At 33.3% G+C, this 17,816-nt stretch overlaps 4 protein-coding genes and 1 long non-coding RNA gene across 6 annotated transcripts; 4 read left to right on the forward strand and 1 right to left on the reverse strand.

Annotated features, from left to right (window-relative positions):
* The first annotated feature begins 554 nt into the window (after positions 1 to 554).
* Positions 555 to 2,250, forward strand: LOC139430288 (uncharacterized). The gene is made up of 2 exons (XR_011640751.1): positions 555 to 651; positions 711 to 2,250. It is a non-coding gene; the product is annotated as an uncharacterized lncRNA (long non-coding RNA).
* A 2,973-nt stretch (positions 2,251 to 5,223) lies between these two features.
* On the forward strand, positions 5,224 to 6,469 carry LOC111414708 (protein cornichon). Of its 2 annotated transcripts, XM_023046136.2 has the most exons (3): positions 5,226 to 5,469; positions 5,588 to 5,844; positions 6,093 to 6,469. In XM_023046136.2, exons 1-3 carry the CDS (start codon positions 5,320 to 5,322, stop codon positions 6,118 to 6,120), a joined length of 435 nt encoding a protein of 144 aa, XP_022901904.1. In that variant the 5' UTR covers positions 5,226 to 5,319; the 3' UTR covers positions 6,121 to 6,469. The 2 variants fall into 2 exon arrangements, with proteins under 2 accessions (XP_022901903.1, XP_022901904.1); XM_023046135.2 differs by having other exon boundaries at positions 5,224 to 5,469; positions 5,588 to 6,469.
* Positions 6,470 to 9,123: 2,654 nt separating this feature from the next.
* On the reverse strand, positions 9,124 to 9,900 carry LOC111414714 (Glia maturation factor). Its single transcript, XM_023046143.2, has 3 exons — positions 9,811 to 9,900; positions 9,661 to 9,757; positions 9,124 to 9,603 (listed from the first exon to the last, which is right to left on the reverse strand). The coding sequence occupies exons 1-3, from the start codon at positions 9,811 to 9,813 to the stop codon at positions 9,281 to 9,283; spliced, it is 423 nt and encodes a 140-aa protein (XP_022901911.2). The 5' UTR covers positions 9,814 to 9,900; the 3' UTR covers positions 9,124 to 9,280.
* A 196-nt stretch (positions 9,901 to 10,096) lies between these two features.
* Positions 10,097 to 11,042, forward strand: LOC111414691 (gamma-secretase subunit Aph-1). The gene has a single exon (XM_023046095.2). The coding sequence runs from the start codon at positions 10,162 to 10,164 to the stop codon at positions 10,882 to 10,884; it is 723 nt and encodes a 240-aa protein (XP_022901863.1). The 5' UTR covers positions 10,097 to 10,161; the 3' UTR covers positions 10,885 to 11,042.
* Positions 11,043 to 11,155: 113 nt separating this feature from the next.
* Positions 11,156 to 17,747, forward strand: LOC111414684 (nuclear pore complex protein Nup214). The gene is made up of 8 exons (XM_023046085.2): positions 11,156 to 11,310; positions 11,367 to 11,508; positions 11,557 to 11,753; positions 11,809 to 12,320; positions 12,378 to 12,786; positions 12,839 to 13,099; positions 13,167 to 17,551; positions 17,607 to 17,747. The coding sequence occupies exons 1-8, from the start codon at positions 11,275 to 11,277 to the stop codon at positions 17,632 to 17,634; spliced, it is 5,970 nt and encodes a 1,989-aa protein (XP_022901853.2). The 5' UTR covers positions 11,156 to 11,274; the 3' UTR covers positions 17,635 to 17,747.
* Positions 17,748 to 17,816: the final 69 nt, after the last annotated feature.

The raw sequence follows: 17,816 nt of genomic DNA on the forward strand, positions 1-17,816 counted from the left end.
GTACAGAGGTGTGGCTCCAATGTATTCACGCCTTCAATAAGTCTCTATATTTCCCCACTACCGGGAATTACACGCCTTCGCACGTGCGCAATTCACATTAAAAAGAGGGGAAAAAATTGAGAAAAATTTTGTTTTATTCGTGATGTGCCGTGTTGCCAACTCTTTGACTTCTCTGCCGATCGATTGTGAAATAGAAATATTTATATTTTGTTGACTCATATGAATAGTAAACATAAATCCGTTTTTTTTAGTTTTCTAAACCAGGTTAAGAACAATTATTACCAATAATGTATTGTCAATGTCATGTTAGGTTGATCAAGATTATTTAAATAGACTGTATTGTTAGATTTTTTTAAGTAAAATTAAACACACTGTATATTTTATAATTATTTTTTAATTATAAATAATTTAATTTAATTAATGAATAATAGACTTAAACATTATTATAATAATAACAAATCTTTTTAAACATTATTTCATTTTCGACCAAATTTAAGTTGGTAATATTTGAGTATATTGTCATTATATGACAGATGGGATATAACCGCAAATTGATAAAAAGACGTTTAATAACAATTTAAAGTAACAAATTGAACGGAAATACATTAATCTTTATATGTATAAAGTACAAATTTATCAATTAATTTTCATGTAAGTCTCAAAATACCTATATTTGGAATATTTGCGAAAAATTTGAATTTCTTTGACAGTTAACATAACCTCAACTCCAATAAAATTTGGAAAATAACTTGAATATAAATGAAAATGGATTTCTTGTAAAGCTATTATGTTTTTGGTTTAACGTACCTCAAATGTGTTACTGAACAAGTCTAACGAACATTGGAACCCATGATTAAAATTCAGGGAGTAGTTATCTATTAATTGCGCATATGCTTATCCATCAATTAGCAATGAAAAGGGTAGTTCGACCAATTCTATTGCTTGTTGTCAACATTAGACAATTTGTATTGTCAGAGAAAGTAAAGTTTGATCTTCTAAATTATATGTGGCATAAGCAAAGATGACTTTGAAGGTTGGAAGCCATCCCAAATATTATATCTGTACGTCCATGGAATGAAGAGAAAATAACATAAAAAAACGTACAATGTCGTTTTTTTACAACATCTATAGGACGTTAATCTCGAACCAAACGAACAAGTCATCAGTGGTATTGAGCTGAGAACGAAAAGCTTAGAACCGGGACAAAGTGATACATTTTAAACCATTGTAATGTTTTGTATTAGAGTTGGCCAGAAACCATGGTCACTTTGCCACCAGTTTTACCGAGGGGGATTCTGTGCCACTGTTTTTTCTGTTCTTTTCCAAAACATATTGTTTATGTTCATGGAAAATACGTCTAGAATGAATAAATTCTTGGCTTGCAGTCCATGGACAACTCGGTTTATGTTACAGTAAAAACATACTACAAATCATAATGGAATGAGTTAAAAAAGAATATCAATATCAAATACTTTATGCCACAAATAATTCTATAATTCTTGGGGATACGAAATTTAATGGTGACAATGAGTGAAGTGGATATCGTAGACGACAATGAGCAATTACGGCGCCGAGTTTATTACAGATATCCCAGAAGTTGAGATGCAGTCAGAAGTCTCGAGGTTTTTCTATTTTGATCTCAATTGGTCGTCTATGGACTGCCATACCAAGAAAAATCAAAACGTTCTGAGTTCGCCAGGCAGTCTATATACATTGATCGAAAAGCTAGAAAGGAAGTCTAAAAAACGTGCAGTAACAACCTCAACGAAAATCACCAAAACCACCAGTTGAAGCGTAATAATTATTTCAAACTTGCTATCATACGTATAAATAAAATTGCAAAATACTCCCTATACATTTTTATTAAAAGTATAGCATGAAGTAACGTTATGGTCAAGCTGTGGTCAGCACAAATACAATAGCAGTATTGAACTGAAAACTTTAGAAGGAGGTAATAACGATGTGGTCCAGGTAATAGGTGACCAAAAGTTTACCTTTAAATTTCCAGAAAAATTATAGCAGAGACATCGATTCTCGAGACTAATGGAAACAACATTTTCATGTGCAAACTTGTACTGGTATATAAGTAGACTTATTTGATGCACTACAAAACATGTGAAATGACAGATTACAATGTTCATATACAGATTAAATTTCCTAATAATTCTAACAGAATTATTAATAATTAGCTTATTAGCTAATTTCATTTAGTCCTTTCAGTCACCGTTTTTACAATAAAATTGTATGGAGTAACTTTATGAGATAATAAAAAAGTGTAATATGGGAGTACAGAAATTGCTTGTCGGTTACAGAAATATGCTAACGGTCGAAGTTCTAGAAGGAGCATTCGCGAAACATGGTTGTTATAGCTAGAGGCGAAAAAGAACTAAATGAAAGTTGAAATAAATGAAATGAGATTACATAGGATTTTGGAACGAAGATGAGTAATGAAAGGTTGAAAATACTGATTCCTGGAACAAATATTGAAGAAGTAAGCATTTCAAGTACCTCAGGATTGAAATAGACAACCACGGAAACCAAAAAAAGGAGATAAATACAAGAATAAAGAAAGACGCAAAAGTGTACTCGATTTGATCATGATAAAACATATATCACCTATTTTAACTTTGGTTTGAAAAGTAGATTGCAGGATGTAGAGATGAAATACTTGAGAAGAGTAAAGGGGGTGACTAAGAGAGACAAGATTAGGAATGATGACATAAGGAAAGAGTTAAACTTTAAGGTTCTGGACAATTTTATAGAAAAGAGGCACCTCAGTTGGTGGGGATATCTACAGAAAATGCAGCATACTAGACAGGTGAAACGAGAATGGTTGGCAAGAAAGCAGGAGAGTGGAAAGAGAGGAAGACACTCAGAGGAAGATAATCACTAAAAGAGGAAAACTATACAGGAAGCCAAAAGTTTTGCAAGATATAAGAAAATATGGGCAAAATTCGTATACTGCCAAAGATCATCAGACAACATTTAATTGTGTAAACGAGATAAGAACATACGCCAAAGTCGTAACAAACTCAGTAGACCCCAATTATTATTGGGTTTGCAGCTTTGATTATTTGCATGCACATGTATTTATAGTAATTAAGGTAAACATTGTGCCATTTGTTGAAAAATGTTTGATGCAGTGAATTCATAAAGTGTTATGGTGGATAAGTTTCTCATGCTACAAGGTAAGTAATACAATATGTTCTATTTTAATGAAAATGAGTGATCCATGCAAATAAATATAAACCGTTCAACAAACAGGTATTGCTTATTGTTATGTTACTCTATATATACTTTTCCTATATTTGGTTTTGTCATTGTAACTAAATAAATATTTTAGCGTTACTCTAATTTTAATTTTTTTTTTGTAAATCGTGATACAATAAGTGATAAAATAGATAGATGTGCTGGAGATGTGAAACTTGACCTTAGATGATGATTTTGACAATGGAAAAGACGATTAATCTGAACAGTGGGAAGAAGAAGAAGTAACCTGACCATTCAACGCACGGTGCGTGATATGACCTCCAAATTTCTGACCAGAAAAAAATTCCTGGGCTACCACCGAGTCTCGCAAATCTCGGTCGCCCAGCACGCTCCGATTGTAAGACCGACGCTCAGATCGCTGGGTCATCATGCCACATTCCTTTAACAATCGGATTTTGGTCATTGCACTAAATATTAGCACATTGTGATTAAATCAGTTTCTACTCAATCAATTTCAGTTTGAAAATTGGCTCATTATATGTAACTGTTATATACAGTTTCTGCACAATATCCTTTTCTCAAATATTGAATATCGAGACAAAATCAGTTTTCATTCAATCAATTTCAGCTTCCAAACTCAGCATAATATGCTCAGAATCAGTAGGAGTTTTATAAGTTCAATAATTTCAAAAGATGAAGTAGTTCTAGTAAAATGGATAGATCATAAACCAATTGTGATGGGTTCAAACTTTCTTAATAATGACATTTGCAAAAACCTACATTGAGGTCAAGATCTAAGATCTTAAAGGCATTTAACAGGATAGATAAATTCATGATTATAGTATAAGGAAGATGTTTGAGGCAAATAAAAAAATTAGATCTTCTGCAACTTAGAATGCATGTTGGAGAAGTTCTTATAAACATGGGTAATGACAAGGAAAAAAGTAGACCTTCAAGTACAGAAATTGTGGAACCAATTTGGCGATGTATTGGAATTATTAGGCACAGCTAGACATACTAACTTATTTACCCAAACATTCAAAACAAATTCTTCCATGAAGTTACGCAATCATGGGGTGTACTGGTAAATCATAATGACTTTGATGTCCTTGTAGCAATAAAGTTTTTCTAATAAGTAGTTAAAATACATGACAATAACAACTTTTACTAACATATTAACACTCTGTAAAAGGGGGTACAAATAAGTTTTTGATTTTGTTATTTTGGTGGCAGAAGAAATAACGAGGTAATTTCTCTTTTTGGTTTATTTTGAAATTAGGCTGTGTATGTGTCGCAAGCTGCCGGCGACGGGTTTGTTTTGGAATTAAATCGTAAAGCACAAGCCGTGTTTACGTGTATGTAATTTAAATCGCGTGCCGTAGGTGGCCGAATCGTGAGCCATAACGAGTCGCGAGACACGTTTGCCAACCCGAACCCTAGTGGGGCCCGACAAGAAAAGAGAAGAGAGAGTGTGACTAAAAACCTGAATCAGCACACAATCGACCTACTATACTACAACCGACCGGCTTTTTTCTGCTGCGTTTGCTTTAACAGAAAAAATAAGAATAATAAATCGATCGAAATCGATTTTGTAACTCATTGTATAGGAGATTTTTAAAAAATTTAATAATTAAGTGGAAAAATTAATTATTGATGATTAAAACTATACGCAACATTTACGGCGACAATTTGCCACTTCGACTCGTATTATATTACTAAAGACTTCTCAAACAAAGACCCATAAAGTGTGCGCCGTTGACTCGGTTAATGTACCTCAGAAACCTTTTAAATTGGTTTTTTCCAAACATATCCTCAATATCAATTTATCTACTGTAGAAAATAAATGTAAAAAATAAAATTAAAAATTTAATTTTTTTTGACAATTATTATTTGACATTTCTCAAAAATTATTTTAATACGGGCTCCATCTATGTGTAAATTACTACACTATTCACTCAAATGGTAGTTATTTTCGCGGAGTTTACGCCTTAAAAATAGATTTCTGTAATTATCGAAAATGTCAGTGTAATTGAGTTAACCTCAAAAACCGACTTTAATAATTCGAGTAACTGTTTTTATGTTCGCGTTCGTTTAATATCGACGGTTATAATGGCGTTCAATTTCTCCGCGTTCGCTTACATTATAGCGTTGATCGTAGACGCTTTCCTCATATTCTTCTCTCTATTTCACGTAATCGCTTTTGATGAACTCAAAACGGATTACAAAAACCCTATAGATCAGTGCAATAGTCTCAACCCAGTAAGTTTTTTTCTTATTTACATCTTTTGAAGTGCATTTTTATTTGTAATCTTATCATAAAAACTTAAGATGTTTCAAAATATTTAATTAAGGTTATGTATAATTTTTTTCTTTTTAGCTAGTTCTTCCAGAATATATCCTTCACATGTTCTTCAACATATTATTTGCGGCATCAGGAGAATGGTTTTCACTCTTTCTTAATATACCTTTGGTAGCGTATCATATCAATAGATACAGAACACGACCTGTAATGTCTGGACCGGGTCTTTACGATCCAACGAACATCATGAATGCAGATGTTCTAACAAGATGTCAACGCGAAGGTTGGATAAAACTAGCGTTTTATTTGCTATCATTTTTCTATTATTTGTACGGGTACGTAATAGCTTTAGAACGGGCACATGAGCATGTAACGTGATTGTTATTGACTTCCTGTTATAAAAGAGAAAAAAAACATTTTTTTAAGTATTATTAAAATGTTAAAATAATAATAAGTGTGTGTATAATTGCTTATTTGTAATTATTTTTTGTGTTAATAATTTGTATGAAAAAAATGTAGTGAAAAATGACTTGGATTAAGAACCGAAATCCCTAATTTTCGATTTTCTATCTGTCTGTTGCAGAATGATTTATAGTCTAATTTCGACGTGAGGAGGATGTCTAAATGCAGCAAATAAAAACCGCTTTTTGAACAAGACAGGATTTCGGTTCTTATTATGTGCGCTTCACATGGATGTAGCCTTTAATCATTTTTTTAATCGCTAGCGATAGCATAATAAGCAAACTGAAATCTCTAGGGGGTATAAATATAGATTTTTAAGTCGGTTTATGTGTAATTTATCATTTAGAAATGTTTCTGCTCATCAAATTATTAGTAAAAATCAGTAATTAAGAACACAAGTTATGTTAGAAACAAAGAAAATAATTATATATCTTATTTTTTATTTTTAATATAATATTTTGTTATTATTCTTTAACAAATAAAAACAGTTATGAAAAGGTTTTTTCTTTCATTAATTTTAAAGCATGTTTAACCCTCGAGTAGTGGCCCCATACTTTATAACACCCACACCTTTATGAGATCCATAATTGAAGTAATCAATATCTAAAAGCATTTATTCTATACTTACCTGTATAATTAAGAATGTGAATTTGATATTTTGTGTTTTATAGTATAAGATACATCACTACTATCCGTGCAAAAAGTCCCTCACTTTCCGCACGAGTCCAATCGGAACAGATGGTGTGTCCCAGACAGTACGTCGCGCCTTTATCTTACCTCCATAAAGAAATAAGGCGCGACGTCCTGTCTGGAACGCACCATCTGTTCTGATTGGACGGAACCCCCGTTACCCCACAGAGCTTATATCTGCTTCTCTTTAATTTTTAATTCCATTAAATCGGTCTTAAATAATTAGGGAGCTCTAATTTTGAAAAACTGATAACAGAATCCGACAACCGACATTATTTGACATATGGAACACATCAGGCTACCACCTGTTCAAAATTCAAGTTTTTTCGTGTGATAGTTTTCGAGAATAAAATCGCAAAGTTGACAAAGTTCCCGGTACCATAAAAAATCGGGTACTTTTTTCATTTAACTCGCGATAAAAAGAAAACCGTGGATCCGAAAATTTTCAAATTGACATACATATGTTACGTAGAAATGTTCAATGATTACAACAAACTTTGTCTCAATTTTTTTTATCGAACGATTGCGAAGATATCGATCTCTAAAGTGAGGGGAGTTGACTTTTTGCACGGATAGTAGTTAAAAATTGAGAGAACCTGGGAATTCCTCAGATGTAATTACCTATGGCAATTACACCTGTCAAATAATGTCGCCACATTTGAATATCACTGCATCATATGACATGTGAGATTGCATCTGACGAGCTTTCAACCAGTTATAACGTTAGCTGAAACAAAGCTATAATGTCAATTATAATCTAATTATTTAATCATACCGTTATTACTTTATTATACTCTTACCGAAAAATCACTTTAAAATGACGTTTTCATCTGTCATTCTGAACAAACTTCAAGTTTTTAAAAGTTGAACTAAATTTAAAAATATAACACGAATTGGAATCTATACTTTTTAAATTAAAAGAATGATACTGGTAATAATTGTTATTACTGTCTCTCATCATTCCCAATATTAATAATAAAATTGTTACTATAATATATTAATTGATTAAAGAGGATTGGTTATTCTTTAATGATTAAAATCCAAATACATGAAATTCCTCTTGATAAATAAATACAAAATCAAGAGGAATTTCATGTATTTGGATTTTAATCATTAAAAAATTGTTACTTTAATTAAATTATTTCAGTATAGACGCTAATGCCATCTTACGGTAGGATATCGACATACAATCAGTTCCAAGTTCTCCTATCAAAGATCTCTGGGGCTCTATTTAAAGAAAACCCGTCTCAAAATTCGATAATTCCAAAGTTTTTTTGTCCACAGTAACACAATCACTGACTTTATAATTTTTCTTGCAGTTTATTACAAAAGATTCAAAAAAATTGTCTAAATAGAAGAACACATAAAAGAAACTAAAACCTTGTTTTGGAAAGTGTCAACCAAAACTGTTCAATTCCCGTTCCGTTTCTGTCCCATAATTCACCTACATTCAATCGAGCACCAAATTAAAGCATATCAGTCGATTTGCAACTATGTTCACGTTTGTATTTTATTGCTGATTGTTTTGCAATATGTTTCTTCAATGATAAGATCAAACATGCTATCTTCAAAATAGCTTCCAGCAATCTAGAATGGATATTGAGTTTTTGCTGTAATCCGTCACAACTGGAACTTCAGAACGTCGTCTTCGCTGGAATCCAAAATTTCTTTGTAAGCTTCAAATTCGTGTAGAAATGAAAGCAATCGCTTTTGAGTTAAAGTTTACTTGTTCACAAATAACCAATTCCGAACATAACAAAATTTGCGACAAAAACGGTAGCGCTGAGTCTGTGAGACCCAGAACACAAATAATTTCGAAACAGCACAATTAAACACAATGTTTTCGTGGCACATACAACTTTTAAACTTATGGACAGTCAACTACTTGCCCACAAAATGCCTGAAGTTATAGGTGCTATAGCTGGAGGGTTAAAGTAATATACTTGTTCCAACAAGTGGGCCGACTCGTCGTTGACTCTTCAAATGTAAGCGCACATGTCAAATAATGTCGTCACATTTCAGCGGATTTCATTGCATTATTTAACATGGGCGATTGCATTTGAGGGGTACATGACGAGTCCGACCGCTTTGGGAATGGGAATTTAAGCTTCTTCATTGAAACAAAATTTTTGTGGCAAAAATCTTTATTTTTTTTGATTAACAACTAGATAAACTGAAACATGCATAAAATTCATCACAAAATTAATAAAAATTGATTAAAACAAACTTGAGAAACACTAGAAATTGTTTAATTGGTATTAAAAATTAATATGAAATTGGCAAAATATGAATCAAAACTTTCTTTTAGGACTAAAATAATCATTAATAAATAACTAATAGTTTCGAGCCTTATTAATACAATACTTATTGCTTCTGAAATAGTCAGAAAATTCTTTCACCCACAAACAATATCCCATCTTAGAATATTGATGTGTTTAAAAAGAATCGAATGTATCTAAATGTCTAATGCAAACATCAAATATATTATTTTAAAAAAATGTAAATATAATATAAAATGTATATCAAATAGCTTATTATCTTTTTTGTCAATAATAATTATAAAAATGTAATGGCAAGTTATTTTGTATAAACGTTTTCATTAACCAATCCAAAAAAAAATTAACTTCCTAATTTTTCAAGTAGCCATTCTTCAGTAAAATCTTCCAATTCACGTATCTCATAAGTTCTGCTCATTTCAGCACATCTTTGCAATCCCATTTTAGAACCAGCATACATCATTTGTAGTTCAGCATGACTATCTCGAGGGGTATAAAACACGAAACACAACGGATAAGAAATTCTACCATCTTTATGTTCTCTTTTATAAGATAAAATAACATATCTTGGCTGGTGATCTGGTAAACTCTCTTTTACCTCATCTATTGTGGTATTTTCAAGTTTTTCATCAACGAATACTTCATGCTTTTCTCTGTCAACTTTAACTGTAAAGAAATATCATTAAAAATTTTTATAATTAAAAGAAATTGGGTGTAACTCACGAATTAAAGCGCAAGTATCTTGAATTTTACTAAATCTAAATTTTTTTAAAGTTGATTTAGCATCTTCGCTAATTTCGCATATATTCACGTTGTTGGACTTAAATGAAAAGTGTTTGTTTAATTAATCGTTAAACTATGTAAATATCTCACCATAATTAATCTGGAGTGTCTGCATACACAAGGAAGTTAGTGTGATTTTTTTTTGTTGATAAAAGAACACTCATTAGAAGAATTGCCAACATAAAATTATCAAAAATGTGATTCATTCAATGTTAAACGTTAATTTTAATTAATTATTTTAATTTATATGCCTTTTAATTGTATTTAAATAACAAAATTAATTATAATTTACGAGTTGATAATAATTTTTGTTTCAAAAAACTAATTTTAACGTATAAAGATTTTAAATTTTAACGTTGGTAGTTCCGCTTTCAACGTTATAGGTTAGTCATCTGTCAAAATAATTAATAAAAGTTCGAAAGAAAGAAAAAAACACCAAAAATGACTGTAATGGAATTTTTTGGATGTACTTTTTTGGCTTTCGGTCCACCCCTAGCTATGTTTGTGTTCACAGTATTAAATTGCCCCGTTAGAATTATAATTTTAATAGCTGCAGCGTTTTTCTGGTTATTATCACTGTTATTATCATCACTATGGTGGTTTATGGTGATTCCTTTGCGAAAGGAGTTAGCATTCGGCCTAGTATTTTCCGTGATGTTTCAAGAAGCGTTCAGATACTTAATTTACAAAATACTTCGACAAGCAGAAAGAGGCTTACAAAATATATCGGACGATGCGAAATTAGTTGAAAACAAACATATTTTGGCTTACGTTAGTGGATTAGGATTTGGAATGATCAGTGGGATCTTCGCTATGGTGAATATTGCAGCAGACGCAATTGGTCCTGGTACAATGGGTTTGAAATCAGGCAGTGAAATGTTTTTTTTGAGTAGTGCAGCGACCAGCCTGTGTTTTATATTATTACACACTTTCTGGGGTGTGATTTTCTTCAGTGCCCTGGATAACAGTAACAAATTCCAGGTGATCTATGTGGTGTTATCCCATATGTTTGTTTCTTGTATCACGTTACTCAACAGATTTGAAATTTACTCTGCCACGTTGCTGCCGATTTATACGGTGTTGTTAATAACAATGTTTATAGCTTTCAGAGTTGCTGGTGGCTCATTATCCTCTATAAAAGCATGTATATTGTTCAACCAGTAGCTAAAACTTTGTGGTGATGCAATAAAAAAATTAATAATTTTTAATTTAAATACTTTTTTGTATTACTTATTGATTTAAGCTTATGTTTATAGGAATTCATTAATGCGTTAATTTATTAATGTACATTTTTTAAAAAATAAATCTCATTTGCAATTAAATATTGGTGCTTTATTTTAATTTGTTTATGTAATAGGAAATTGTTTATTTTAAGTACTTCACTTTTAATTTTTATTTGACAAGTTGCTGTAAAATTGGTTGCCTAATTTGACATGAATAAGCCAAAACACCTAACCTATAAAAGCGCGCTTTTGGCTTTTGTATATACTTTTTATCACTCTCCTGACGTAGTCATAATTAACTTTAAAGTCATAGAGTTTGATTAAATAAAGAATGGCAAAAACTGCCCCTTCGCCGATAGATGTTGTGGTAATATTCTATTTCGTAAAATTAACATATCTTGTTAACATAATTCCCTCCCATAGGATTTTCAATTCAAATTACAGTGCAAATTGAAAGCTTTTGAAAATGATAGCCATGAAACGTTCAAATTACCGTGTAGTTTAGTTTGTTCTGCGAGCAGATATGGTTTATTATTCGTCGGGACTTCAACGCCAAAATTTCAAGGTACATAACCTCAAATTTTTGTACCAATAATTAATTATATTATTTTAGTCATTCAGATTCAAGATATACAAAATTACGCTGTTAAAGATGGTCATGTTAGTAATTATAAAAGAAGATACATTAATTTACCCAGTAATCCAAGATATCTTGGTGTCAATTGTGACTCAACAAAACTTTGTGTTATTGTTGAAAAAGATGGTTGTGTTAAAGCCGTAATATATGATGTAGTCTCATTTTTAAAACAAGTAAATAAACATCTACAAAGAAAATGTAAAAAATTAATATAATTTTAAATTATAGAATGTTGTAATTTTGCAAGAAATTCGTCTCTCAACCACACCAGGAGTAAACATTCTTGATATATGTTGGAATCCAGGTGTGCCATCAATGTTAGCAGTTTGTAAAGATGATGGAAGTTTAGGTTTATATAATGTTAAAGAAAATGGTATTGAAATCAAAGAATTACCAAAAACAACAGGTTGCACATGTTCATGTTGGAGCCCCAAAGGGAAACAACTTGTAGTTGGAACTGCAAATGGCAAATTAACACAATACAAACTCGATTTGCAAGTAGCAAAAAGTATTAATCCACCCCCAATTAATGGAAATCCACAACCAATAAGCTTACAATGGATTTCAAATTATCAATTTATTGGTGTTTATAAAACTGTAGGAGAAGATGTACAAATGAGTTTAATTGTTGTTGATGCTCCTAAAGCTGGTGAAACAACATATACAAATTATGATGATGTTTGTTATAGTTATGGCAACTCTAGACCACATCAATTTTATATGTTACAACAACCTCTTTGGTAATTAAATATGTTTATTTAAGGTGTATGTGTGAATTAAATAATTTATTTTATTAGGAATATTTTACTTGTGGCATCCTCAAATAGCATGGAAGTTGGTGTGATGCATTTAGATAAAGATTCATGGACACAATGGATATTAACAGATTCAGCTAGAGCTGAACTTCCTCTAAATGCTATAAAACAAGACACTCTCCCTGTTGGATTAGGATTTGATATATCATCAGTTAAACCACTTCCGTGGGGCGAAGGAGAATTACCACCAATGCCATATTTGTTTTTGTTATCTCATCAAGGGGTTCTGTGCTGTTTCTCTATAATTAATTTGAAAGAAGGGGTGCCTAAATTGTGTACACCACCGGAACCTTTAACTGATCTTAGTGGATTAGTTCACTTTACAATTGGAGATAATGAAAGTGTTCGTATTCAAACAACATCAACAAACCTTGTAAAACCAACGCCTGTGGTGAGAACAAGCATTTTTATTCAGAATATATTTAGGATTAAAATTTTTTTAGGCTCAAATTGGATTACAACAACAGGCAAAAATTCCCGCTTTTGGAGCTTCAACTCCACCTGCATGGGGCAATCTTACTTCTCCAGTATCAATTGCGACTCAAAAAACGGCCCAAACACCTACATTTTTTAATAAGCCTGCTACTGGCGTTCAAAATATTTTAGGTGCACAACCTCAAACGATTATTACACCTGTTATTGAAATCAAAAAAGCGGAAAATGTTCAAGAAAACATTCAAAAACCGATTATTCCACAAACAATGGTAAGTTTTTAATATACTAAATGGAAAATCTTGGTTATGTTTAAATAAAAATGATTATATTTTTCAGCCTCAAACAACCCCTGGTTTGCAACAACAAAATGCGCTATTTGGTATGACTACGAAAGCGCCATCTCAACCTTCATGGGCTTTTACTCCTCCTCAAACAACATTAGTCCCCCAAAAACCGCCACAACCTCCCACAACAACATTTTTCAACAAACCCATTACACAAAATATTTTTGGTACTCAACCTCAACCAGTTGTTGAATCACAAAAAGTTGATTCTACCCAAGAAAATCTTCAAAAAGCCTTTGGTCCTAAAACAGTTGTGAGTGCAGTGGAACCAAAAGAAACATCTGGTATCAAAACTCCCCCAGCTGGAATACCCGCCATAAATGAGGAAACGGAAAAATTACTTGCCCAAATGATGAAAGAAGAATGTATTAATTTAGAAATGGAAATCAAAGTGTTAATGGCAGGAAGTAATATTAAGATTGATTTTGGGGCTGACTCTGAAACTGTGAGTTTCATTGAAGGGGCTACAGCCTTACAAGATTTTTTAAAAGAAATGGATGAAACTAGTTCAACTCAAGCAGCTGAGATTCATGCTTTAAAACAAAATATGATTCAAACTTGGGTGTGGTATGAAGAAGCAAGATCCAGATACGCAACTTATAAAGATCCAGCTTTAAAATCATTGCTTGCACTTCAACCTTTAGACGCAGCGTCTGAAAGGAAATTAGACGAAATTCGCCGCATGATTTATTATTTAGAGTCGCAATTAATGCAAGCTAATTCGGCTTTGGACGACCAATGGGACGCTTTTCAATCATCTTGCAAAAGAAAAATTAACACAAAATCTTTAAGCATTGAATCTATTTATCAAGTGATGGTAAAGCAAAATGCTACGTTACAAAAACAGATTTATATTCTTAAAGACATCTCAATGAGGATTCGGGCGAAATTACGAAGTTTAAACGCACCGCGTTTATTGGTTAGTTTGGATAATACAGAACCGCTTGAGGAGCAACTAAAAAGTTTACACATGGAGCCAAAAGATTTGATGGAATTACGTTACGAAAAAGTGTTTAAAAAACAGCGGAAATTGACGAAGGAACGGGAGGATAAATTGAAAGCTTGTTTTCAAAATGGAAATGTTTCACATGTTGTTGTGCGAAAACCGCAATTAAACAGTTTCATGCAAATGTCTGGATTAGGTGTGATTCCTTTTTCTCCAATAGCGCCAAAGAAAAATCAAGGTGAAGTAAAAAAACATATCGATTTCGTACAATCAACACCTTTAGTAAAAGTAACCCAAGAAAAAGAAAATGTGTCAAGTCCAGCTGTTGTTAATTTATTTAATAAACAAGAACAACAAAATGTTGGAGGTGATGTAAAGACTTCTGCATTTGTGCCAATGGTAAACACAAAGAATAATTTGTTTGGTAATTTAGATCAAAACATTTCTACTAAGCAACAGAACTGGCAAAAACCTGTTGGGGAAACCGTTTCTAAACCACCAACGTTTAATTTGGTATCACAAAATACAAACTTCATGATCCCCAAATCTTCTAGTGGAAATGTAGATGCAAATACGAATCCTATATCGAAATCGAGTACTTTCCCGCAATTTGGAGCTTCACCCCAACCTTTCACTCTCCTAACAAATAAAATACCTGAAAATAAAACACCATCAACTACAATTGAGTCTAAAACACCAGAAGCTACAACTTGGGATAATACCAAACCTTTTTCATTTTTTGGACAAGGATTGAAAACGACTTCTGAGAGTTCTCCCTTTAGTGGGAATTTATCTAAATCATTATTTGGTGATAAATCAACTCCTTCATCTCCGGATGTTAACAAACCACCTAATTTTGGGAACACACCGCAAAGCGGCAACGATTTAAAAACAACTTTCACACAAAATGTTGCAAAAACCGCTCCAAGTTTATTTAATCAAGGTTTTACAACAACCGTTTCAACAACACAATCAGAAACAAAAATGTTTACTTCACCAAGTACTTGGGTTGTTACAAGTACTAATCAAGAAAAAGCAAGTATAGTTTCAACAAAACCAACTTCAAGTAATGTTACGGTACAACCAAGTCTATTTCCTACTTCAAAATTAGAGCAAACAACACCTCAAACACCACCCACGCCTATAATTAATATACCTACTTTTAGACAATCAACCACTACTGGCTTAACTTTTGGTAGTACTACAATTACTTCTTCAGTATCAGTACCTGTTTCAACAACAAAACCCCCTCCAATTGTCCAATCAATCCAATCAACATTCCCAACTACCTCTCCAGTTGTCCCAACAGATTCAGCAACTACAACACCAAGTACTACAACTTCAGTTATGTCAGCAACCACTACAACGTCTACAGCAACTACAGTGTCAACCCCAATGTTTGGAGTGACTACAACAACTTCAATATTTGGTCAAAAACCTTCAATTTTCAGTCAACCAGTTGCAGAAGGACAATCAATATTTGCAAAAACTGCTTCAAATTTTGTCCAAAATACACAAGCTACCACTGCAAACAAGACCCCTTCGATATTTTCAAATACAGCAATCACATCAAGTTTTAAATTCACTAATGTTGCTGGAGAAACACCTTTTGGACAAACTACTGGTACAACTCCGGCAGTTGCGGACCAAGCCCCAACTATATGTGAATCGGCCACATCACCATCTTTTGGACAAACCCCGACTACAGGTAGTCCTGCGCCATCAGTTTCAAGTACTACTTCTATTTTTGGGCAAGCCATTTCTGCACCAACTAGTTTCGAGCAGATTACTCCTCCACCTTCAACAACTATACCTGCTTTTGGACAAACTACTCCTAGTACTTCGATTGGTTTTGGATCAACGGCGTTAACTCAAACATCAACGTCAAGTGTTTTTGGTCAAACTCAAGTTAGTTCAACTCCAAGTGTGTTTGGACAAGCAACTACAGTACCACCTAGCGTTTTTGCCCAAACTATAACTTCAACTTCCCCGTCAAGCGTTTTTGGACAGACAGTATCTACGCCAAGCGCTTTTGGTCAAACAACTTCTGTGCAAAGCGTTTTTGGGCAATCCAATGTTTTCCAACAGAAAACTTCACCTTCTAGTATTTTCAGTTCTACACCTACATCTGATTTTGGAAAAGTAGCAAACCCCGCTTTTGGTGCAGCATCAACTACGTCTACAGTGTTTGGCCAATCTCAACAACAACCCACGTTCGGTCAACCTAATACTTTATTTGGTGGTACAACTACTGCTTCGATATTTGGTCAACCGACATCATCTTCTTCTATTTTTGGTCAACCTACAACCTCTACTACTTCTATTTTTGAACAACCGACAACGTCAACTTCTTCCGTTTTTGGGCAACCGACAACGTCAACATCTTCTGTTTTTGGGCAACCAACAACGTCAACTTCTTCTGTTTTTGGGCAACCAACAACATCAACTTCTTCTGTTTTTGGGCAACCAACAACGTCAACTACTTCTGTTTTTGGTCAACCTATAACGTCAACGTCTTCTGTTTTTGGTCAAGCAGTAACATCAACACCATCAGTTTTTGGCCAAGCGGTAACATCAACACCATCAGTTTTTGGTCAAAGCTCATTTGGTAGTAATTCTATATTTAAGTCTTCGACAAATAGTGTTTTTGGTGGATCTTCTCCATTTGGATCAACTCCCACTACTTCATCTGCATTTGGATCATCGTCTCCGTTTGGAGCTTCTAACGTTTTTGGTAGAAACACAACAAATAATGTCTTTGGTAAATCAAATTTTGGTACGTCGGATAATTTAAATTTTGGAAATCTGAGTACGGGTGCGAACCCAACTCCGGCAACATCGTCATCTGTGTTTGGTGGCTCATCTTTTAATACGTTTCGAACAGCCGATAAGGAGCAATTTGGAGGAACATCTACCAACGTATTTGAACCTCCAACGACATCAACTACACCCGTTTTTGGAGGTTCTCTTTTTAATAAATCCACACCAGCATTTGGAGCGCCAGCCACATTCGGTGCCGCCCCCACTTTCTCTCAACCTTCAGCGTTTGGATCTTCGTTCAGCAATACTTTTGGTAATGCAAATCAATCGGCGGGGCCATTTTCTGGGGGGGCAAGCACTCAAACCGTTAGTCAAAGCGGGTTTGGGTCTCCCACAACTTTCCAAAAACCAGCTTTCGGTTCTCCATCCGCATTCGGAGCGCAACCTACAGGATTTGGATCTCCTGCATCTTTCGGAGGAGCCGCTTTTGGAAATGCACCTGCATTCGGAAGTCCTAATCGAGTTTTTGGTAGCAACGAAGGTTTCGGAGCTGCACCACAACAACAAAGTTCTACTTTTGCAAATTTAGCTAATCAACAAACTATAGGATTTGGAAGTGTTGCGCAACAAGCTGCTCCTGTAGAAAATATGCAACAGCCTTCATTTACTGGGTTAGTTGAATATTAAATTTGTTTAAAATTTATTTCTAACATGGTTTATTTTTAGGGGATCATCATTTACAAGTTGGCGTTGATGTTAAGATTTAAAATGCGATTTGTTGCAAATGGAAGAAATAGTTTAGTATAAATAATTGTTCTGCTCTTCTATTTGCTTTTAAAAGAATAAAAACAATTTTTGTATGTTAAAGTTTGATTATTGTAGAAATGTCAACCTAAATTAAATCAATAAGTTAAATAAATAAATGTATTAAGTATT

The sequence above is a fragment of the Onthophagus taurus genome, chromosome 6 (genome assembly GCF_036711975.1).
Source record: "Onthophagus taurus isolate NC chromosome 6, IU_Otau_3.0, whole genome shotgun sequence".
Taxonomy (NCBI): Eukaryota; Metazoa; Arthropoda; class Insecta; order Coleoptera; family Scarabaeidae; genus Onthophagus; species Onthophagus taurus.